This window comes from Aphis gossypii, unplaced genomic scaffold, assembly GCF_020184175.1.
Source record: "Aphis gossypii isolate Hap1 unplaced genomic scaffold, ASM2018417v2 Contig00252, whole genome shotgun sequence".
Taxonomy (NCBI): domain Eukaryota; kingdom Metazoa; phylum Arthropoda; class Insecta; order Hemiptera; family Aphididae; genus Aphis; species Aphis gossypii.
The window spans coordinates 132881-159143 of NW_026083041.1; the positions used below are offsets into that span (position 1 = coordinate 132881).

Sequence of the window (26263 nt, forward strand, 5' to 3'; positions counted from 1 at the left end):
AGAAGATTTAATCTAGTTACTAGTTCATTCGGATCGTCATAATAAACTAATTGTGTTTGAGGTATTACATCTTTATATAAACCAGAACCTCTCTTAACCTTTGGGGTTGCAGTAAAATTAAACATTTTTTCATTTTTTGGATCTGTAGTCATAGAACTGTTTGCTGTTGGACGAAATTCAAATGGATCATTTGGTATAGTTGTATTATTATGAATATTATTACGTTTAGTGTTAGATCTAGATAAATGATCGGTAATTTGTGCTAAACTTAATCGAGGAGTTCTTGAGTTATTAATTTTATCTATTTCTTCGTTTAATTGCTTTTCCTCATTTTTCATTCTGCAACGTGCTCTGATAGTTAAATATAATATATAAATTACCATAGCCAACAATAACCTAAACATTGGGGGCATAACGGACATCCTTATAGTTATGTTAGGGTGAGCAACCAGGCAAGCAATGATTGGGTGTGGTTGGACTAGGACCGGATCTAAAAAACAAAAGTAGAAAACAATCAAAAGTATCATCGCCCATGTGCTTCCTATACGCTGGGAGATAATAATATATATCTACTATCCGGTGACATATTATGGATACGTAATTACCACCCGGTAGAGTATATTAGTTGCGGAATCACTCACCCGATAGAATATTATAGTCATATAATTGACGCACGCTATCGCCCGGATGACGCAAAGCGTGGGCAGAAGCGGATGCAGGTGCAGAAGACCAACAGGAGTCTGAGGGTACCGCGGGAGTCCCTAGACGATATAAAAGGGGGTCCAGATTAGGCACAATTCAGACGTGATCCACCAGAGTTAGAACGAGCACCTTCACGTCACCCAGATCAATAGTTTTGTCATTTGGACATAGAATATTTTTCACAAGTTCAATTAATTGGACTTAGAATAATTTTTAAATAAAAACACTTAGAATAATTTCGAGAGTTTTCATTATTTCAAAACAACCTTTCCGATTCGACATCAATTCAACTGATTGTACGTGGCACGTTACAATTCTATCGTATAGAGGTTTTACAACATTCGTCCATTTATGAAACTTTGAGGTTTAGGTTTCCCATCTGCTTTTAAATGAGCTCGTGAAGTTTTTAAAATGTCGTAATAAGATTCCATATCTTGTAGAGTTGTATTTTTTGGTTCTTTCTCACATAGTAAAGACCATAGTCCTTCAGTCCATGGATAGTATTTATTAAATAACTGTAAGTTACCATGACTAAAAGTTACAGAGTGGCCTTCTATTTTATATGAATCACTGGCTTTATCATAATACATACCATATGATTTATCATATCGTTTTGATGTAAAACGTTTATTGAAAAAATTTGAAAATGATGAATTTAATTCGTTATCATTATCATCATCACTAACGTCTGAAGTTTCCGGTTTTATTTCATCAGCCGGTTGTGTATTCTTTTCTGTTTGGTTGCTCAATGGTTCTATTATTGGTTTAAATGCTTCACGAAAATAGTTGTCGGAATCTATGATACCACGTTTCATTTCCATTATTTTTCGTTTTATATTTTTTTTTTTTTTGAGGTTATTAAATTTTCCAATAAAACTTTTTCTTTAATCATTTCAAATAATAATGTGAATATGACTGTATCGTATGACTATTGACAACACAATGTATTTAATTTCAGTTATACTTTATATTTATATTTATACTTACATTTATTTTATTTTAATAAAAGTATGAAAACCACATCTATATCTTCCTTCATTCATTTCCCGAGTTTTATCAATAACCATAAACCCATAATCACTATGATTCCAACATAAATGGGAAATTTTCCGAAATTCAATGAAATCCATATCTGTAGACGAATGATCATTGAATATATGTCGTAAATTTGTATCGTCTTGTTTTAGTATTATTAAAAAATTTGAGTTATCTCTTACTAACTGTTTTGGTATTTTAGAATATGTTTGTGCTAAATAAAATACTGAACTAGCACCTGAATGTCTACAAATTGAGAAGTATTCTCTGATTACTGACTGCGGACCACATATAACGTCATCAAAAATTATAATGGAATTTTTTTTAGTTAAGTTTGGTTTTATAACTTTATCAGCACTTGTAAAAATGAAAAAATTAGCACCTTTTATATCATCTATTATTTTTTTTAACAAAACATATTTTTCTTGATTTGAGGTTTTAGAGTATAGATAAATATTTTCAAATCTTAACCCGTTTTCATGGGTAATTAAATTATATATTATATTTGTTTTTCTTGAACCACTAGGACCAACTAATATAGCACGTATGGTATCAGGTAATAATGATCCATGTTTTGATGGTTTTTTTTCTATCTGAACATCAACATTTGTAATATCTAATTTATCTTTCTGCTCAATCAAGTTTATTTTTTCGTATAAATACTCATAAGTGTAAATCAGGTAAGATTGGTAAAGGATTTGTAAACTCACTTATAAATAGTCATCCGTTTGAAGCTCGTATTTCAAATTATTAGTATTGTTGACATGGTGCAAAATTAAAAAAAGTGACTAGATTGTGGTGATAAAGGAATAAACCCGTTGGATACTGCATGTTACGATCACGATATTTTGCATGCAACTAGAAAACATTTAGAAGATAGACATTACGTGTTAGAACTTCAGGCTTGGGAAAGATTTAAAGCAAAAGATACACCTAGAAAAGAAAAAATCGTTGCGTACACCGTAATAAACGCAATGAAAGCTAAAAGAAAAATAGGAATGGGTTGTAAACGTAAACGGAAACGTACTACAAAAATAAAAATAAATGGTATACTATTAGCGAAAAAAAAAAATGTTGGTAAAAGGTTGATTTTAACAACAGGTCAGTCAGGTGGTGCAATTCCCTTAATACCTATTTTTGCAGGATTATCAGCACTTGGTAGTTTAATGTCTGGAAGTGCCAGTGTGTATAATGCAATACAAAATTAAAAAAAAAAGAAAGGTAATGGATTATATTTAAATAATAATGGATCAAGGAAAAAAAACTGATGAATACGCTACCTAACAGACCACTAACTTCCAGAGATATTATAAAATACGTTGCAAAGTTTAATATCAGTCATTTCCGCGGAGTATTTTCACGTGATAACTTACCTAAAAAACCTCTCGCAATCGAATGTGGTATATTAGTGTGCGAACACACTGTCCGGTTTCAACCGCAGCGGTAGAAATCATCCGGTTGTCCGGTTCGATCGAAATACATTGTTTTGAATTAGACCGATCACACTATCCTAAAATAAACGCGGCGGCCGTCCGGTTCAAAAATAAACCGCGTCGTGTTGCGGTTGTGAAGACCGCCCGGACAATCGAATGTCCATCAAAACACATGCATTTGTATCGAGTCGGTCACACTGACGACTGACGTACGCGACCGGACGAGTCACATCATTCCATGCCTGTTATTACTTTTTAATTACTGTCATTACTCATTACCATTTTGTCATTTTATGTCTTAAATAAATTTTAAAAATGTTTGATGTCGATAAATTTATTGATTGCATTCGCGATAATAATGCAATTTGGGAGACAAGCTCCAAAGAATACATGGACAGGAATATAAAAGCCCAAAGTTGGGTAAATGTAGGAAAAGCTGTACATGAAGAATGAAGATTGGGACGAGCTATCAACTAAAGAAAAAGATAACCGAGGTAAAATTTTGTTGTAATTTAGTACCTATAATTAGGCCTGGATTAACATTATCGTAGGTCCTACAGCCTCTGCAGGGCCATTGTCAAATATTTAAATTATTAAGAAACCTTCTCATTGAGAGAAAAAGTGTGGAATCTCTGTTAAACTTTTAAAAAGAAAAATAGGCATTTACAGCATAAAAATCTAATATAAACTTAACTATTATAACTATTATAACTTTTTATATGATAGCAGTTTTAGCAAATCCTAAAAACAATTCATTTTATTCCAAAATATATATAATTAAACTGTCAAAAACTATAATAAAACCACTCTCTATTACTCTATTTTGCGTTTTACAATAAAATCATAGCCATAATTTTTCGTAGACATTAGGTACAGTTTCTATTTTAATAGTGCCTATGCGTTAATAAGGCGTTAAATGAGTAATAAATTATGTACCTTGCTAGGTACATATTTGATAGTCAACACAAAAAATATCATAAAAATATACTCGTAATTAATATTATAATATATTTCACATGTAACCATCCAGCAATTCAAATATGCGTTGTGGTTTTAATTTATTAGCCATAATTAGATTGGAAAATCAGAAATAGAATAATAAATTGTATAAAATATTGTATACGATACTGATTTTAACCAATACGCGTTACTTTACAACAAACACCATAAAATTATGAATAAAAATGCTTATAAATTATAATAATACACATCAATAGATATTATTATAAAAGTGTTTATGCATGTAAAAGAAATATCAGCATTGATGATAATTTTAACTATGAAGATAAGTAAAAAACAGTGGGAAAGATACTTCTAAAAATAAATATAAAATATAAATATCGATTTAATTATTGAACCATTTGTCATGTTATTTCTTAGTTTAGTTTTAGTAACAAATTGCATCAAAAGACGTTAATTCAGAGAAAAAAGAAAAACACAAAAAACTTTTTATAATTATTATATTATTTATTATAATTTTTTCTTTACATTTTAAATTTTAAGTTATATATATTATTGCAACTAAACAGTATTAATTGAACTTCTATTATAATATATAAATTTTGCTACAATATTTTACAAATTAAAAATCGCACTTGTAATTGTTTGAGGGTACCTTGGAGTACCCATGGGTAGTGAAAGGGTAAAATTGTTTAATTGTGTGGTATTATAGTCATAGCTAATAAAGAATGAATTAATAAATAAATAAAATTAATATCTATGATTATATATATTTTTAGAGGTACAATACTTAATTCAACGTATGATTTTAATATCTTTATTTAATATGATTTATGATATTCGTACCTATTTTCTTTTATAATGAAAACACAATATTATTATATATTATAGTAACTTTAGTACCTAAATTTATTTAAATAAAAATGTTGAAAATGAAATTTTTTAAAAATACCCACTGGTTGATGAATAAAATCTGGTAAGATTATCTTACTTTTAAATATTTAAGTATTGTATCATATAAAAATTAAGAAGATAATATGACTATACTCAATTTTTAATTATACCTTCTACCAAAGTTTATATTAAAATTTAATTTATTTTAGGTATATTGTTTTATTGATAGTATTAAGCTAATTTTATTAGAATTTATTAACATTATTTTTGGTAAAAGTAAAAGCATCAAAGGTTTGTCAGACTAGGATGTTTTATATTATATTTATATTCATATTATTAAGCCGATAAGTATATAATAATATAGGTACTTTAGAAGTTTCATGTACCAACGAATAATATTTTTAAATTACATCCCAAATACCTATTTGAACTACTTACGTTGAACCTTGTTTTAGATTTTTAATCCTTGGGTATACAAATTGAATATTTTATAAATTTTAACTGACTTTAGAATAATTTGTACATTTTCAATTTAATACATTTTTGTCAAAATTTGAAATTCAGACATCTTGTAATGATTGATTGTAATGCTTTTTCCTATATGGAAATCATAATGCAGTGCAGAAAAGCTCACTCCAGTAGATAGATACCTAGAATATAAATAAATTTTTATAGTAATTTAAAAATTAATAATATTTATTAGATTCCGAGCGGAGCGATAAAACGTATAATTTTACTATGACGTCGTGTGTATAATAGGTATCATTGAATAAAAATTAAAACTTGAAACATCATTATAGGAAAAATTATATGTGCGTTTGAATTTTAAATATTTGTTATTATTCAAAAAGTATAAGTCGTAAATATTTGAAAATTTCACCAGTTATTTAGATTGGCTTTTTCCTTACATGCGATTTAATATGAAAAATATTTCACTTCTTTTATTGCTATTTATAGGCATTTGAAATAATCGTTTTTGTTTATTTATTTTTTTTTTGTAAATATCGATAAAATTTTTTTGGCTAAATCAAAATACATTACAATTTAAAACAAAATTCATCATAAGTAATTCTTACCATCTTTTTCACCAACCACTAGAAATTATATGTCCTAGGCTGACAAATCATCTCCGTTCAGAATCGTTTTTCGTATACAATGATACCTTTCATTGGATTCAAATTTAATACATCAATTATATAGTGAGTCACTATAAGTGACCTGCTGTATAGCAGCATATTACTCACTTGACCACTCTAGTTTTAATTGGATTATTATTAAAATTGTTTAAGTTAAAGATTTAAAAAATCGTAGGAGACATATACGTGACGGGTATTCTAAATTTTTAAATCATGGTAAAAGTGGACAATCGGCCAAGAAAAAAAAATTTGCATATTCAGAATCTTTAAATTTTTTGCAACAAGTTCTAGTAAGAAGAAAGTGAGTTAATTTCAATCATTTAATATAAAATATATCTATACTAAATTTGCTAAGATACAATTAACAACTTTATTAGAACGTCAAGTAACATAGAAGATCATGCAGATTAAGATGACGATGACAACATTTCGGTAGGTGAAAATGAAGTAGAGAATACAGAAGAACTTTTATCAACGTCAGTGACTTCGAATATTAATGTAGCTAGTTCTAGCATAATTAATACTCAGGCTAAAAAAAAAAGAACATACATGAATCCTTTTAAAACTGCATTACTTCAACGTTTTGTTGCTTTAAATAATGAAAACGATATTGATCCTGATAAGGCATTTTTACTTTCCATTTTACCGGATTATAAAAGTTTAGACCAAACAAAAAAAATAGATTTTCGTCAATACATTTTAGACTTTTTTAAAAATCAAAATTCCTTAAATCAACAAAACACACATCCATCACAACTAAATCAATTTCAAAATTATTCAAAACCGGTATACACTGATCAGCTACATCAGCAACCATTTACATCATATCATCATCATCCTCTGCCTCAACAATATCCACATATACCACCATATCAACATCAGTATCAGTATGCAACAAACTAAGACCATTACCAATCTCTACAACATAATTTTGATGTACCTGGGTCTTCTTCAGTATCAGCTTATCCTGTTAATGTATCAGAAGAAACACCAAAAGACCAATAAAATAAAAAGGTATTTTTTTCCTAGAATATTTTTTACTTTCAGTTTTTTTAAATATATTAATTAATTGTTATTGTATGTATATAATATAAATATACCTATAATTTATTTTTAATTTATATATTACTTGATTGTTAATAAGTTTTTTTTTTAAAATTTATTATACTATAAGTAATATTTTTTAAAGAGCATTTTATTTTAAGTTTATTAAATTATATTAATTAATTATTATTATATGTTTATAATATATATTTAATTTCTTTGATTGATAATACTATTTCCTATATACAGTATATACATTTTATTATTCATTTTAGTATTCTATTTAGTATTAAGTTGAACACAGGGACTGTTTTAATTTTTATATATTATATTCGAATATTCGATTGTTAATAAATTTTTTTTTTACATTTATTATACTATAAGTAAATATGTTGAACAAAAATACATATTCAGCATTTGTGTTTTTTTTTTTTTTTAATATACTAGAAGTACTTAATATTACTTAATATATTTAAATAATGCTTACCTTATTGTCACTGTTAACCGTTCTTCTGGAGTTATTGGATTGCGAAGTTGAGTATAATTTTTAGTTAACGATTCGCGCACTTTTTGCAAAAGTTCATCAAATGAATTAATGGACATTCGATAATAGTCAAAAAACTTTTCTGGATATTTTCTCAAATCACTATAAAACACTAGAAACTTTTTAGAATTTTCCCGATTTTCAATTAATGGGTGAACCCAATACTTCCTCTCCGATGGCTCGTCTAACAGGCCGGCTTCGTCTGCTAACCACAGCACTTCTAAAATCTTCGATTTTTGCATTGTAAATTTAAAAAATTAGAAATCAAAATCTACACACCACGTGAAAATAAATGATAGGACTGATCACTGATGTAAATTATAATAACCTAAAATTGTCGTTGGAAAAAAAAAAAATTTTGTTTTGGAGGGATATAAACCGGAGTAGTGTGGTCAAATAAAGACCCGGACGAAATAATACCGCTGCGGTTGAAACCGGACAGTGTGTTCCCAGCCTTAAACTTAGACGTATCTTCCGGTAATGGAAGTCATTGGGTACATAGATATTAAAGAATGGATAGGCCATTTGTGCTTATCATACGGGCATGAATTAGAAATAATTTTGAGGTTATAGAGGTCTTAACACAAATAGATAACAGAATTAGGATTAATTATTTATATTATTATACAATAAACATATTACATTTTATAATAATAATATTTTAATAATTTATAAATTCCAATATCTATTAATTATCTATACATCCATCAATGATAATAATCACAAAATATAATTTATGATAAGACCTCTGCTAGAGTGAGAGGCATTAATAAAATCTGTCTTTCTCTCTTTCCCATTCCGGTACACTTCCCTCTATACGATTAATATAGCGATGGCCTATCCATTCTTTAATATCTATGATTGGGTAGTGTTTTATAAAATTAAAGATAAGGTTGAATATTTTGATAGCTTCGGTGATTTACCTCCACTGATTGAACTACAAAAATATTTTAAAAGAAACAAAATTAAATATAACTACACAAATTATCAAGATTTTAATTCATTTAATTGTGGACACTTATGTCTTAATTTTTTACAATGCAAGAATCAGTTACTTTAAGTTTATCTGGTAATACAACCACATTATCTGTACATTATTGTCCACCAATTGATGTATACGATGACTCGGAAATTGCTTTGTTAAATTTGCAAACATATACATTTGCAAACATAAACGAAACTAATAACAACTTCGAAGTATATTTAGAAAACCCCGATTGTTGCCGCCGTAGCATAAAATAATAATAGCAAATAATGCAAAATACGAACAGCCGATCGACACACACACACACAAACACTCGCGCGCACCAGCCATTAATTTTATATTTATTTTTGTTCTAATTATATTTGTGTATTGTGAATTATATAATATGCAGATCAGGGTCCTATTCCACCAACACACTTTGCAACTTTTCACTTTTCACTTTTCACTTTTCATTTGTTTTTTTGCTCCACAAAAAATCGAAAATGAAAAATGCAAAGTGAAAAGTGAGGATTGAAAAGTTTACCACTTTTCGTTATGTTTTCTATGTTTTCATTCCACCATTATATTTTTTGATGAAAAGCTTTTCGACTTTTCATTAAATATTGATAAAAAATGCAAACAGAAATTTTACTCTACAATAATTTTCAGTGATTTTTTTTAACAAAACAATTTAGTTGAAACAGTTATAATAAAGTACATCTGTGCATATTATATAAATTCCGTTATTAAAGTTTAGGATTATAATTATTATGTTGAGATTAGAGTGGCTCTTAAATGATGATGGCTATGATGACGAACGACCTCTACGAGTATATAGAGACCGAGTATACTTTGACTTATGTGACCGTCAGTACCGTCAATGTTTTCGACTTAACAAAAATCAAGTAGCGTTTATTCTAAGTAAGATTGAACATATCCTAACTCATACGAGTATTCGAAATAAGGCAATCACAGCAGAACATCAGCTATTGACTACATTGAACTGGCTCGGCAATGGTGCACAACAACATGGTATTGGAGCTACTCATGGAATATCAACTTCATCTGTCAGTAGGTGTATTCAGAGGGTCGTTAATGCGGTTGTTACTCATATGTTCCAAAATATTGTCAAGTGGCCCAACAACACCGTTAAAATACCAACGACGTTCCTTGAAAAAGGTGGGTTTCCTAGTGTAGCTGGCTGCATTGATGGTACATTGATCAATATTGATGCGCCAAATTTAAATGAAGAACAATATATCGATAGACATGGCAACCATTCAATCAATGTGACAATGGTTTGTGGTCCAAACCATGAATTTTATGCAGTAGACACTAACTGGCCAGGAAGTGTACACGATGCCAGAGTATTAAGAAATACTAATGTATTTGCTGCATTTGAGAGTGGGTGGAGACCATTTCCCGGAGCAGTGCTTTTAGGAGATAGCGCATATCCATTAAAAGAGTGGCTTATTCCACCCCGTCATCAAAACCCTAATGATGAAACTGAACAACGGTTCAATTGCAAACATAAATCTACACGACGATTAATAGAATGTAGCTCAAAGAAAGATTCCCATGTTTGAACCATCTTCGAACACAACCATACAAAAGTGGTATGATTGTGATGACTTGTGCCGTGTTTCATAATATTGCATGTTTAATTGACCATGAACCAACTGAAGAGTATGTATATAATGAAGAAGACAACTTCCAAAACAGACACGAAGAGTATCAAGAAGAGGCCCCAAATGTTGGTGGCATGAATAGGGTTAACTCATTATTAGATTATTTTAGGCGTAGGGTATAATTCAAGTTATATTTGTAAAAAATATAACTATTAACTAAGAATCTTTGTAAATATAAAAATTTCATAGGTGAATTAACATATTAAATCATTTAACTTTTAATCATAAATAATAATATTTAAATATAATATAATACAATAATAAGATAACAAATTATAGTAGAAATAAGGTATTGTTAAATAAAATACACAATTTTCAAAATAAAATTTTCTTTATTAAAATATAAATGTATATATAATATAATTTAAGTTTTAATCTGCAACAGTCTTCTGATGTAAATACTAAAGAAGCGAAATGTAGATAATAAATATTAATATCAATCTTCATATCATATTAATTATAATTTATAAAGGATATTTCATATTTTTATTTCAGAAGTGTACCTAATATTTGTACTTTAAATAATAAAAATAGATTAAAACATACATGCAATCCATAATATAAAAACAAAGGTCCAATTTTAATGCTGTAAAAATAAGAACATAGAGAACCGTCAGAGCACTTTTTCAATGTTGAACTTTTAAAAATGTTATATTAATATTACACTAATTTCAGTTTTAACAACATTTTTGTTTGATTATATCTATTGAAGAAATTCATACTTTGAAAAAAATCTTTGACCATTTCCTAGAGATGTTCAGATATATTAAGATTTTTACAGAACAAATATAGCACCACCCTAAGTATCATTATTAAAATTATTTCCACAATAAATTGTTATATAAACATGCGTTTATAAGAAAAAAACTGCCCATAAATGCTCTAAAATATACACAAACCAATTATTTTATGAATTATCCAAAATTTACATGCAATCACATTTAATTTATTAAATAAAAATATGATTATATCTAATTATCATTAATCTGTTAGATAATTAGTATAACTATTGTACTTATTACTTATTCATCTATATTTTATCGATTATGACCAATATGGGTATGGTAAAATTGTCAAAATTATCACAGTATAAAACAATACAACCTAGAAAGTTAAAAAAAAAATTATTTTAAAATTCTAAATACTTACCACCGAGATATTGACTGGTTCACAATAAAAAAATCGCCCTCCATACAAATTAGTGATTTTGAATTTGATACAAAACAGTTTACCAACCACCCAGTATGTTTCAAAAAAAAGATTATTTTATAACTATAAGAACCGTACATTTACACCTGTTATCTACTTCAAGCAATCATTTACAATGCGATACCTACACTGTAGTATGACTTGACATACAACAGAGTTCACCCATAGTATGATACACATACAGCATAAGCATTATTAAAAGCACAAGCAAAAACACTAAAATAAAATTCACCAAACAGATCTATTGAAGTATTTGAAGCATCTAAATCTAAAACAGGCACATTTACCAATTCAACCTCTTGAATCAAACTTTCTTTAACTAAATCTTTAGTAAATATAGATGGCTGTAATCCTAACTCCCTTTCTAATTTCAAAGCTTGCAATTTTCTTATATATATTTCAATTTTAATGAGTTCAGCTCGGTCATTTTCATTGTCAGCCTTTGTTTTTTTATTCGAAAAATCCAATAACGCTGAAAACAAAGGAATAACATAAAACAATTTATTTTGTTTGAACACTGTAATAATTACTTCTACTATTTAATTGGTAATTATATAAAACAAGATAACAAAAAATAAATTTTGAATATATGTGTAATAATAATAAAATAATATAAGTGTATATTATATTATTTATCAAGTCGAGAAGCCTTTTAAATGTAATTTTTTGACAGTAATTTGCATAATATATATGAATGTATGACTCTAATATGTAGCAAACAACAAATATATATTTATATTTATATTTCAACTACCATATTATATGTTATCAAGAATTGATTTTACAGTAAATACTAGCTTAGCCAAAGTAAAAACATTTTTATTATGTTTGTGAATACCTTTTTTCTTTTCATATTTTTTTGACAGTCTAGTGGGTTACTGCTGGAAGTTTCAGACGTTGTAATGGTGGACTTATCTAATGAAAAAAATATTATGCTAATACAATGGTACAAATAGGAAATATATCAGGGGAGTGAATTAGCATTTGGTGCCGCCATGGTTTATATTTGTAAATTAATCAATAACATAATTTCATAAAATAATGTGTCAACAAAAAATAATTTTTTTTTAAATAGTGACATTGTATAGGTATTACCAATAGTTGAGTCAGAAGTTGAAGGTGTTGAATGTAAACAACACACCCTGTATAATGTAGATTATAAGCAAATTATTCACACTGTAGTACAGAAGACGCTGAATAGACATTTTATATTTCTATAGCATATTCGTTCTATGTAGTAGCCTGTAAGACGATTAGTCGTTGTTTTATATTACGCCATATAACACTATAGTTGTTCGTATCAATTATACATATTATTATATTATTACATATATCCGATTTTATTTCATTTACCTTAGCTTCTGTATATCTGTGTACATCAACAGGTTATGGGCCCAGTAGTAAGGTATTTATAATAGGGTCGTGTATGTTTTAATACATTAATTTTTTTTATTTTACGAATCGCGTGTGTGTGTACAGGTAGTGTACAACAATAATAATTCGTGAAGTATAGTGCAGTGTAGTGTAAGTGCGTCAATCGTGTGAAGCGCAGAAACTGTGTTTGTTATTATTACATTTATAGTGTACAGATAATTCGTCATTATGGAAAACGAATCTATAAAAATTAATAAACTAACAGGTAATGTAAATTGGGAAACATGGAAGTTCCAAATAAAAGTCATAATGACTGCAGCCGATATATTTGACGTTGTGACCGGAAAATCGAAAAAAACCCGTTCTTACAAAAACAAGTTCAGAAACTGAAGATGATGCAAGAAAAAGGTATGGTGTTGATTATTCAATATTTAAAAAGGCTGACAATAAGGCTCAAAAGTATATAGTTACGTCAGTGGACGAACAACCACTGCAGTACATAATGAATTGTGACACGGCTAAGGAAATGTGGGACAAGTTGCTTAGTGTTTATGAACAAAAGTCGGACTCGAGTGTAACGTTGATTCAACAAAAGTTCTACAGCTATGTTATGAACCCAGATGACAATATGGCGATTCATATTTCGAAATTGGAGAGTCTTAGTAGAAAATTAAGCCAGTTAGGTGAACCAATATCCGACTCAATGCTTATGACCAAGATACTAATGACATTGCCAGAAAATTACAAACATTTCTACAGTGCATGGGATTCGATACCAAATGTGGACAAAACATTGTCTAATTTGTCGTCCAGACTCATGGTGGAGGAAACAAGGCAAACTCAAGGACATGATGTCCAGAGAGATACTGCAAGTAGTAGTGCGTTTTCGGCAAAGAAATCGTTTGGAACACATTATAAAGAAAAACACACGAAAATTGGCAATTCTGAAAATCAACGGAACAACGATAAAAAACCAGGCAAATGCAATCATTGCAAAAAACCCGGGCATTGGAAGCGTGAATGCCGAATTTTCTTAAAAGAACAAAAAGAAAAAGTTGAGAGCGAATCAAACTCAGGAAATGCGTTGGTTGGTGTACAGTCAAAGGACATCGAAATTAGAGAATCAGAAAAATGGTATGTGGATTCAGGTGCTAGCGATCACATGACCAGCAGAAGAGAATGGTTCAGTAATTATGAGACATTTGAAGTGCAGTTACCAGTACGTATCGGTGATGGCAAATATATTATGGCTATTGGTAAAGGTAATATAAATGTTCAAGCAAAAATTTGTGATAAATGGGTTAACAGTTATTTGTCTAACGTTTTACACGTGCCTGATCTTAAGGTAAATTTGTTTTCGTGTGGAGCATGCCTTGACAAAGGTTATAAAAATGGTGACAGATAGTGACGGCTGTATATTTAAAAAAAACAATCGTATAGTTGCTATTGGAGTCCGTGAGAATAAAATGTTTTCAATGCTTTTGAAGACTAGGCCATTACAAGCGGCTGACCAAGCAAATGTTGCGATTAAAAATTTCACGTTACAACAGTGGCATGAAATGCTGAGTCACCAGAATGTTCAATATGTTCGGAGTTACTTGAAATATATGCAGATCCCGTTTACAGACACGAAAAACAAATTTTTCTGTGAAGCTTGCATTTATGGTAAGCAACACACAGAGAGCCATTCACATCGAGTACTACTAAAACTACAAAGCCAGGTCAATTAATTCACAGTGATGTGTGTGGTCCTATGGAAGAAAACTCGCTTGGAGGTAAACGATATTTTGTTATTTTCAAGGATGATTATTCTAGTTACACGTATGTGTATTTTATGAGCCAAAAATCGGAAGTAAAAAATAAATTTGAATTATTTTTAAATACAGTCAAAAATCAGTTAAATGTTTCAGTAGTTACTTTAAGAAGTGATTGTGGTTTGGAATATAAAAATGCTGAATTTAAAACCATATTGGATAAATTGGAATTAAACATGAGACGAGTGTACCATATACACCTCAACAAAACGGCAAAGCGGAAAGGTCAATGAGAACAATTGTAGAAGCGGCAAGAACTATGCTATACAGTAAAAATTTGTCTAAGTCACTTTGGGCAGAAGCAGTGAATACAGCCGTATATACAATAAATCGTACAGGAAACACAGGTCAAGAAGGAAAAACACCTTACGAATTATGGTTCAACAATACACCAGATATAATCACCTGAAAATATTCGGTAGCGAAGTTTATGCTCATATACCGCAAGAAAAACGAAGAAAATGGGATCAAAAGGGAAGAAAAGGTATTTTTGTTGGTTACTCAGAAGAAACGAAAGGTTATCGTATATACTTTGGTGGAAGAGAAGTTTCACTGAGCAGAGATATAATATTTAAAGAGTCCACAAATCCGTCAACAACTTTAGAAGTAAAAATCATAAGTGAAGAAAAAGAAGTAAATTCGGAAGGTGAAGATGAAGATGAAGAAGTCAACAGTGACGACGAAGAAAAACTGGACGATGATAAACAGATGCCAGTAGAGGATCAACAACAAATGATACTCAGAGACAGAGAAAAACTCAATAAACCTGTCAGGTATAGAGATGCATTTTTCTCAACATATAATGACCCAGTAACATATAAAGAAGCTATGACATGTAAAAATGCAGACGATTGGAAGGCAGCGATGGACGACGAAATGTTATCATTGCAGAAAAATGAAACTTGGAAATTAGTAGATTTACCAAGAGATAAAAATCCAATAAATAACGCATGGATATATAAAACCAAGTACAAAACAAATGGAGAAATAGATCGATTTAAAGCTAGACTAGTAATAAAGGGATGTGCGCAAGTTCATGGAATAGATTTTCAAGAAACGTTCAGTCCAGTAGTGAAATATGATTCGATTCGAGTAATACTTGCGATAGCAGCAGCCAGAAAATTAATGCTCAGACAATTTGACATTAAAACAGCGTTCTTATATGGAGATCTTGAAGAAGACATCTATATGAAACAACCAAAGGGTTACGAGGATGGAACTCAATTAGTATGCAAACTTCAACGGAGCCTATATGGGCTGAAGCAGGCACCTAGGTGCTGGAACAAAAAGTTCAAAAATATGCTGAGGAACTTTGATCTAAAGGAAACAAGAGCAGACCCTTGTGTATACGTAAGCAATAAAAATAATCAATTACTAATTGTCGCTATTTTTGTAGATGATGGACTAATCGCAGCAACAAACAACGAGCTAGTGGACACAATGGTGAACTACCTAAAGGACAATTTCGAGACGAAGGAAGGTGAACTTGATCATTTCTTGGGTATTGAAATTGATCAGAGACCTGATGGTTCAATTTTCATACACCAATCTTCATATTGCAAGCGCATTTTGGAGAGGTTCAATATGGAAGAAGCCAACGTCCTGCATATTCCAACAGATCCACAACACTCATTAGATCCAAATTTGTCTGGATCATTGGAAGCAGGGGAAGTTCCATACAGAGAATCAGTTGGAAGTTTGTTGTATCTAAGCCAAATAACAAGGCCTGATATAACTTTTGCAGTAAATCTTGTCAGTCGTTATTTAGAAAAGCCTCTGACAATTCATTGGAATGCGGTGAAACGTATATTTAAATATTTAAAAGGAACGTTTAATTATGGTTTAATTTATGATTCTAGTATTACACCAAAGTTGAGTGGATATAGTGACGCAGACTATGCCGGTGACACAATAACGAGACGATCAACATCAGGATTCATTTTCATGATGGGGGATGGAATCGTAGCATGGTTGACACGGTACGCAACGGCTGCCAGTACAAAGTACAGGCATCGCAGCGACCGGTCTGCACCTTTATCAACCGCCATCACGGACGACGACAAGACGGTTCTGTCGACTCTCCCACCAACGCCCCAAAGGCTAGGCAGGACGGGAAGACAGGCCGTGCCGAACGAGTACCGGCCGCCGGCGGTCGGGCTCTCTTGCGTTAACCGTCGAACAGCGTAGATCAAAAGTTTCGACCACCCAACGAAACGGTAAGCCACGTTATGGCTTTGTTTCCCTTTTTTTTTTTTTTTTTTCTCTTGTTTTTTTGTGTTTTTAATAAAACAAACCCCCCACACATTCGTGTACCAGAAACCGTGTGTTAGTTTTTCTTTTTCCTTTTCTTCGCATTATGTTCTATCCTATATAGAACCGGGACCGGTGAGCCGCGGTCACCAACAACAGTACGACCGTCGTCACCGCGTCAAATTGGCTCCCCGCTGAGGAATCACCTCAAAAAGAAGTCAACGTAAAGGTAAGAGTTTTCTTTCACGCTGACACGTACCTCGGGTAAATTGCTTATATTATATTAGTATTAAGATATTTTAGCCAGAGGTGTGTTTTCCGGTTAGCTAGGAATCCCGAGTTAACGATTACGTAAAAAGTATTATAGTACGTACAGGGAATTCCGCGCAACCGAGAATAACCGTGAAACGGCTTGGGAAGTGATTACGCAACGTAACACCACCCCGCCGAACACTTGCCTTTCGTACCGCGACGATAATACAGACAGCAGCGCAGCGCACAGGTGAGGAATCTCCGATCCAGTATCGCTGCCGCCGTTGGTAATTTCGTCGCACGAAAATAAAATCGCGCGCCGCCGTCGACGTGAACAGCCGCCGCGCGCCGCCGAGACAAACAGGTTTCACCGCCGCCGCCTAGTACGTTGACCTACTTACGTTATTTTTGGACCGTACTGGCGACACCACAATCAGCTGCACAGCTGGTTATCATCTGCGCGGGTGTAATCAAAATATTGATTGTAAACATCGCGCGTATTCCGTTTGTTTTGTTTGTTAGTATAATTTCTATTTCTCTTTCCCTTTCTCGCTCACACCCTCGACCGAATAATCTCGGAGCATCCGTACAACAAGCACAGGCTACCGTCAACGCGATAGTTTAACGTCTACATCTGTATTTTTGTTATTTAAAAACAAAAAAAACAGTATGTCAGGTAAATCGTTACAACAGTTGTCGACAGCGGAGCTACGTGGCGAGTGTACGTCCCGTGGGTTAAGCATATCTGGCTCAAAGTCAGACGTCATAATTAGGCTAGAGGAGTTTATTAGGGAAAGTGGACAGGACCCCGCCAACGTACGGTTTAATCCAGTGCAGTCTGCGTCGAATACGCAAACGGACGGCACAGGAGAACAGCCGTACGCGACATCGACAATGGTAGGCACGGACGCGAGCTGGGTCGCCGGACAACCGCCTACGGCGAACACTGCATGCCCTAGTGCATGGCAGTTAACCTCGGGCGGCGGCTCGGGACACGGCAAGGTCCAACCCACCTCGGGCACTAACGTGCCCAGCGTCGATGTATTTAAGACCGCAGCGGCACAGCTACAGATGCTACAACAGACGCCGCCACAGAACCGCAACATCAACGCGTTCGAGGCGCGTTTGTCGGCGCTCGAGGCGAGCATGGCAAATTTCATGACTGAAATGCGCAGTGCATTCGCACAACAGCCGCCGCAGCAGGTAGCTGCGCGGTCACCCGTCACCCCGCCACCCGTACAGGTCGTAGCAAACACACGTGAGTACGACCAGTCGGGTAAGTCAAACGCGGACGGTGCAGGCAACGCTCTACCCGGAGCCAGCTACGCCGTCCGGACAGACTATCAACACGTAGCCGCGCAGAATACGCACGGCGACGTGACGGGACGGACGGGTAATATGTCCGCATACACGCCGTACGAAGCACGCACACAGGAACGTTCGGTGTTAATACCGTACGAGGACTTGCGTACAGCAAGAGCCTCGTTACCTGAGTTCACTGGAACAAGGGCCGAGGACCCCGTACGATATATAGATAATACCGAGGCGATTTTGGGGCAAGCTCGTATACACCACTCGGGTTGGTGCAGGGCGGTCGAACCGCAATTAAAAGGAACGGCGAGTACGTGGTATAGCTCTATCAGGCCACTCGACCTATCCTGGGCAGAATTTCGGGACGAGTTTTTGGAAAATTTCAATAACGCCGAAATTCAGTCTCGATTGCGCGCCGACATCGTGTCAACACGACAAACGCCCAAACAATCGCTAACGGAATTCGTGTTAACTAAAAATCAGCTAGCACGCCGCGTAACCACCGGCCTATCCGAATCGGAATTGGTAGGTATTATCGCTGGCCTAGCACACGACACGTTTCGTACGCACCTCCGTTTGCACCGACCACAAACGTTCAGCGAGCTGAGACGCATCGCAGGCGTTTTGGATCCGGCAACGGACAGCACCAACCCGCCCACACAACGCTGGACGCCAAAGCCCAAAAAGGGGCCGGACACCCCGCAAATACCCCCCCCCCCCGGTCAAAAAAAAATTTTTTGGCAAATCATCTGATGACCAGCCACCGGGGCCGTGTAAGTTCTGCGGGGAACTCCATTGGAACAGTAGGTGCCCACACCGACCGACCAGGCCGGGAAACGGCGGGGGAGTCGACGGGGACTAGTCCGTCCCATCGACTCACCACCTCCCCCCCACCCCCAACACACATTATCGGTAGTACACACGGAAAAAATAGGCGTAATCGAAAAGCGCGTAGTACGGAAGTTCAGCACACAGAACAACCTACTACAACAATTTTTTCCGTCACAACACCTATCGACCAGTTCACAGACCCCCAACCTACACCATTGCGCCGTGCACACTCACCTCACCGGTGACACGTGTGTTCAGCACCAACCGGCTCATGCGGTAACCGCAGGTGTAGGGACAAAGGCAACAGAGACACTGGTGTTCACCTTCACAGGTGACGGGGACGCGAACACGCACACCACGCATGCCCCCGCATTAGGTCAGTCTGCTCACGTAATACCACAGGCGGGCACAGAGGCAGTCGATAGGGACAGTGAGATCATGGCGATCAGCGCCGAAGATCAAACAGTCTCTGTCGCGGTTCAGAACCCACTGTCTCGCTCGGCCTGTGGAAATACGACTAGTAATGGTACACGAACACGCCCGGACAAAATTCCGACCCCTGGGGTTGAACTCGAATTTCGGTCAGGCTTCGTAACAGCCCTATTAGACTCGCAGGCGCAAAAATCGTATGTAAACCCGATAATAGCCAGTAAATACGGCAAATCACCCCCCCACGGACCACCAAATTCAGTCCGAATGGCGGACGGTCACACTGCGACAACCAGTGGCACCACCTCATTCGAAGCTAGAATAGGAGCACTCGATATACGATTTGAAGCAACAACTATCTAGATAATTTGTATTGCGACGCGTTGCTAGGACACGACTTCCTTATTGACAATGAAGTCTCTTGGGATTACGCCGCGGGTACAATACATTTAGGTAGGCACGTTCGTACGTCGACATGCTGGAAAGGGAAGGCACAACCAACCACCACTAGTCCCGACCTATCACAATTAGAATTTGGTAACGATACCGAAACTCGCGCGAAATTCACCGAAATATTAAATAAATATGCGGTAGTATTCAGTGAAAAAGTAGGACGTACCAAATTAATTGAACACGAAATTGTACTTAAAGACCCATCACCCATCGCGCTAAAGCCATATCCGTACCCACAACAAAAACAAGTGGCGATTGACGAAATGGTGCGCGACATGGAGACCCAGGGGCTCGTAGAACCGAGTACCTCACCGTGGGCCGCACCGGTAGTACTGGCAAAGAAAAAAGACGGAACTTTTCGTCTCTGTGTCGACTACAGGCGGCTTAACGACGTGACAGAATCCGACGCATACCCGATGCCAGATCTCAACAAAATGATTAGGCAAATGCGGGGCGCGAAAATTTTCAGCATTTTCGACCTAAGGTCGGGGTACTGGCAAGTACCACTACATGAAAATGCGCGAAAATACACGGCTTTCCGAACACGTAGAGGTCTATTTCAGTTCAGAGTCCTCCCTTTCGGTCTGAAAAATAGTCCAATGACTTTCGTGAGACTCATGAACGAGGTCATGAGGGGTTACCAGGATGATTTTGTACAAGTTACCTAGACGATATTGTAGTATTTTCAAGGGACGAGTACGAACACCAGGCCCACTTAGACAAAGTTCTCGAGCGTCTCAAGAGATTCGGGCTAACGTGCAACACAAAAAAATGTAAAATCGGTCTTCGCGAAATTTCATTTTTGGGGCACATTGTAGACTCGGAAGGGATACAAAAACAACCGGAAAAATTGGTCTGCATTGACAATTTTCCGGTTCCAAAAAAGGTTAAGGATGTAAGAAAATTTTTGGGAGTGTGCAACTGGTACAACCAGTTCGTAGATAATTACGCGGACACCATAGCACCCCTAACAAATTTGTTAAAACACGGAGTAAGGTGGAAATGGACCGATGTAGAACAACGCGCGTTTACATCAGTTAAAAATGCGTTGGTCACATCACCGAAGTTATCGCCACCTGATTATAGTAAACCATTTTGTCTACAAACTGATGCAAGCGAAATTGGAGCTGGTGCAGTCCTATTCCAACGGGGTGACAGACCGGAGGAAAGACGCATAGTATCCTACGCGAGCAAAAAGTTCAGTGAGACACAAAAACGGTACGCCGCGGTTGAACGTGAGTGCCTAGCTATAATCTGGGCGACCGAAAAATTTCGTCCATACCTAGAAATCCGTCGTTTCGAACTCCTTACCGATAACGCAGCACTAACGTGGTTGTATAGGGCTAAAGACAAAAACTCGAAATTAACACGTTGGTCACTACAACTAGCTAATTTAGATTTTATGACGGTACACGTCCCGGGAAAACAAAACGAAGCACCGGATATGCTATCCCGGGATCCGGTACCCAGCACCCCCATAGACGAAGACCTGCTGGAGGAAAAATTGATAGGCCCACCGGTAACGCCGACGACCAATTCTGACTTCGGAAGGGACCACGTTTTCTCTGTACACGACAACCACGTTAGCGACAACACACCACTCACCGCAACCACGCTCAGAAAGTGGCAGTCCGAGGACGCTACGATCTGCGATATGGTTGCCGGTCTCACGTTAGTCGATCCATCGCGTAGCACACGGAACGCCAAAACGAAAATCGACTCATACGTCTTTTCGGAAGGCCTCTTACGTGCGAACACCGGCCCTAACACACCCATCGTGATACCCAAGTCCAAAGCACAACATGTGATATGGAGGTGTCACGACCACGTCCTATCTAGCCATCCGGGTTGGAAAGAGACGTACAGGGCGGTTCAACAACGGTACTATTGGAAAGGTCAAAAAAACGACGTGAGGTTGTATGTCGGGGCGTGTCACGTGTGCGCGTGCACGAAACCACTAAACTCGCGTCCGAACGATCCGATAACACCTAGAACCCCCCGACAACCGTGGGAAGTGATCAGTGTCGATTTGATGGGACCATACCCACGTTCCGGTATGGGAAAATCATACATACTGGTAGCAACCGACTGTTTTAGTAGGTGGACCGAGGCTTACCCCCTAGGAACAGCAACCTCTAAAACAATAATCGAAACACTAGAACGCGAGTTCTTTTCACGTTTCGGTTACCCGCGCGTGTGTCTCAGTGATAACGGCCCCCAATTCGTGTCAAACGAGATGCTAAACGCGTTAGAACGTTGGGGAACACAGGGTTGGACTACTCCGATTTACCATCCGAGGGCCAACCCAGTCGAGCGCCGAAATCAGGATTTGAAAAAAGGTTTGCGCGCACAACTTATCGACGGCAACCACAAATCTTGGGATACAAAACTACCCTCAATTCTATTCGCGATACGGAACAGGTGTAATGAACAGACATGCTACCCACCCGCGGTCCTCGTTCTCGGCAGGGAATGCAAGAGACCCGGAGATTGGGCACTGTCAAATTCAACACCTGACAGTATCGGGGGAACACAGGAAGAGAGGGTAGTGCGGGAACAACAAGTTTTAAGTAAAAAGGTAGGGGTACAACCGAGCGCGAACACCGGGACACCGGCGAAGTTCCGCAAGGGCGATGTAGTATACTACAAAGCACACCACCTATCGAAAGCACATTGTAATTTCCATGCCGGTTTTGCACCAAAGTGGTGGGGACCGGTAGGGCTGGCGAAGCAAGTCGGAAAAGGAGTGTTCCTGACCGACCAGCAGCCACCGCGGAAAATACATGTGTCTTGCCTAAAACGCGCATCCACGGGACAAAATTAAAATGAATTATATTTTTTCTTAAACGTAATTTATATCACCACCGTCATGCAAATCAAAATTTTTTTTTTGTTGTTGTTTGTTTTGTTCGCTGCGCCCCTCTTACCCCGCCTAACAGGAGTTACGGACAACATGAGCGGCCAAAACGTGGAAAAGTGGCAGCAGGTGGCCGACCTCATTGCGCAACTGGGGTTGATGGGAGCGGACCAGCCGACGACAGCCGCCCAGGTCAACAGAATGACCACGCAACAGCTGCTGCAGGACCCAGTGCGAGCGGCCATCTATCGCCGGGGTTGGGATGATCGGACGGCAGACATCCAGCGGACCCTGCAATACCAGCCAAGGTCCACACGGTTGCCGCCGACCACATCAGCGAGGCCGCCGACCGCACCAGCGAGGACGCCACAAACGGCAGGACGATGGTCGTCACGGCCGCCAGCACCAAGGCCGCCACGACTGTCAGCGCCGAGGCCAAGACAGCCGAGGCCGGCAGCACCAACGGCGGCCGAGGTGGCAGCCGTACGGGTCCCCAACCCCGTGACGATCCAGGAACCAGCACCGGTACCAGGACCGTCAGGGGCACCCGTCATATCGACGGTGAAGGAGCGGACGGAGGCACAACTGGAGCGGAACCGTAAAAAGTTCCGAAAGCTAAAGGAGAAGATGAAGGCCCGGGGAGACGTGGCAAGCCAGCAACACCGGCTAGCCAAGCACCCGAGGCCAGAATCTGATCCCGAGGCCCCCAGCCAACCTCCACCCGAACCGTCAACGTCGACAGCAATGGAGGTGGACATACCGGCGACCGAGGGTGAGACGCCCGAGGAGCCGGTGGCAACCACCAGCCAGGCGCAACTAAGCCAAGTCACCCGACCGGAGGCACCCTCCGAGGACGATTGGCTAGCTGCGTCAGGTCTGTTGCTGGACGGGCTGCCGGAGATGGAGGACGACAAACCGTTCTGCACTCCGATTGGGTCACCAAACCAGTCCTAAGTGCTGCTCAGGTAAGGCGAGCCTACCTCAAGCTAAGGCGAGAGGTAGCGCAAGCCGCACCACACCCCCAAAACAACACCGGCCCCGGTACAAGTACACCCGTTTGGCGGTTTGGGGGGGGGAGTATGACACGGTACGCAACGGCTGCCAGTACAAAGTACAGGACACGCGCGACCGGTCTGCACCTTTATCAACCGCCATCACGGACGACGACAAGACGGTTCTGTCGACTCTCCCACCAACGCCCCAAAGGCTAGGCAGGACGGGAAGACAGGCCGTGCCGAACGAGTACCGGCCGCCGGCGGTCGGGCTCTCTTGCGTTAACCGTCGAACAGCGTAGATCAAAAGTTTCGACCACCCACCGAAACGGTACAGCCACGTTATTGGCTTTGTTTCCCTTTTTTTTTGTTTTTTTTTCTCTTGTTTTTTTTGTGTTTTTAATAAAACAAACCCCCCACACATTCGTGTACCAGAAACCGTGTGTTAGTTTTTCTTTTTCCTTTTCTTCGCATTGTGTTCTATCCTACATAGAACCGGGACCGGTGAGCCGCGGTCACCAACAACAGTACGACCGTCGTCACCGCGTCATGGTGTTCACAAAGACAAAAATCGGTAGCACTTTCGACTACTGAGGCAGAATACATAGCGCTGAGTCAATCGATACAAGAACTTACTTGGTTGACGCTACTTATCAGTGATCTTCTGGAGACACAGGGAGATACACCGGTTCTGTATGCAGACAACCAAAGCGCCATCAAACTAGTGAAAAATCCAAAATATCATAAGCGAACGAAACACATCGATGTTCGCTATCACTACATTCGTGAGAAGTTCAATGAAGGGATGTTTTCTCTGGAGTACGTGTCAAGCAAGGAGCAGTTAGCTGACATATTGACCAAGCCAACTCCACGACCAAGATTCCAAGAACTCAGGGAGATGCTGGGAATTAGATATATTAATTCTAAGTCAGGGTATATGTTTAAGGGGAAGTGTTGAATGTAAACAACACACCCTGTATAATGTAGATTATAAGCAAATTATTCACACTGTAGTACAGAAGACGCTGAATAGACATTTTATATTTCTATAGCATATTCGTTCTATGTAGTAGCCTGTAAGACGATTAGTCGTTGTTTTATATTACGCCATATAACACTATAGTTGTTCGTATCAATTATACATATTATTATATTATTACATATATCCGATCTTATTTCATTTACCTTAGCTTCTGTATATCTGTGTACATCAACAGAAGGTATCATATTTGTGTCCAGTAAGAGACTGTTATCTTTAACAATAGAAGTATTATCTAAATAGTTAAAAATGATTGACATTAGATTGATGCTAAGTTACTACTTTATAAAATACTATTAATGCTTTTTGCTATTTGTAAGTATATAGGTCATAATACAAAGTTAACTAAGTACCTAGTATTAATTAATTAATTAATTAATATTACCTACTTATTATTTTTCAAAGGAAATAATTTTGCAGTTCTATAATTAATAGACCATAATTAACTAGACAACATCAACATTTCACTATTTATCATATAAACAACAAGCATAAATATAACTACTTAAACTATAAAACCAATACAAAATTACTTTCAGCAAATGTTGATGATCCAGGCAATCCTAAACCTTGCACTATTGCCGAATCTTCATCTAAAATATCTAGTATGGCTAGATCAACATCATCATACTGGCATTTTTTTCCTCCCGCCTTGCCAGTGAACTTACCTTTCTTATTATCCCTCTTTTCCTACAGAATAAAGTGAATATACCATTAACTTATATCTAATCAAGGGCAATTAAAGATTATTAACTTCACTAATCCTAATAAATATATAATTACAAGCTATAGGTAGGTACTTACTAAAGTGCGACATTTCCATAGTCCATACAACTTGTCCCTAGTGAACTGCCAAGAACGATCAGAAGTTGCAAGTTGTAATGATTGGGCTATGTTATGGACACTTTTCCAAGATTCCACCTTTTCATCATTTGATGTAGATTTAAAATTGCCAAACAATACACTTTTTCTTTCCCGTATAGCATTCAAGAGAATAAGTTTATTTTGTGTTTTAATTTTCATCATGTTATCAAATATATATTATTCACAGA

General features: G+C 36.7%; 2 protein-coding genes and 1 pseudogene across 2 annotated transcripts; 2 read left to right on the forward strand and 1 right to left on the reverse strand.

Annotated features, from left to right (window-relative positions):
- The first annotated feature begins 3485 nt into the window (after positions 1-3485).
- Positions 3486-7063, forward strand: LOC126553500 (uncharacterized; annotated as a pseudogene).
- A 2419-nt stretch (positions 7064-9482) lies between these two features.
- Positions 9483-10298, forward strand: LOC126553501 (putative nuclease HARBI1). Its single transcript, XM_050208654.1, has one exon. The coding sequence runs from the start codon at positions 9483-9485 to the stop codon at positions 10296-10298; it is 816 nt and encodes a 271-aa protein (XP_050064611.1).
- A 14936-nt stretch (positions 10299-25234) lies between these two features.
- On the reverse strand, positions 25235-26263 carry LOC126553502 (uncharacterized). Its single transcript, XM_050208655.1, has 4 exons — positions 26016-26263; positions 25745-25901; positions 25358-25446; positions 25235-25246 (listed from the first exon to the last, which is right to left on the reverse strand). The coding sequence occupies exons 1-4, from the start codon at positions 26235-26237 to the stop codon at positions 25235-25237; spliced, it is 480 nt and encodes a 159-aa protein (XP_050064612.1). The 5' UTR covers positions 26238-26263.

What these genes read in the sequence shown, in the direction of transcription:
- LOC126553502 (XM_050208655.1), bottom strand. Translation starts at nt 26,237, where the DNA reads ATGATGAAAATTAAAACACAAAATAAACTTATTCTCTTGAATGCTATA. An exon ending in TATGGAAATGTCGCACTTTA is followed by an intron (nt 25,902 to 26,015) that starts GTAAGTACCTAC and finishes TTTATTCTGTAG; the next exon opens with GAAAAGAGGGATAATAAGAA. An exon ending in ATCATCAACATTTGCTGAAA is followed by an intron (nt 25,447 to 25,744) that starts GTAATTTTGTAT and finishes TTAACTATTTAG; the next exon opens with ATAATACTTCTATTGTTAAA.
- LOC126553501 (XM_050208654.1), top strand. Translation starts at nt 9,483, where the DNA reads ATGTTGAGATTAGAGTGGCTCTTAAATGATGATGGCTATGATGACGAA.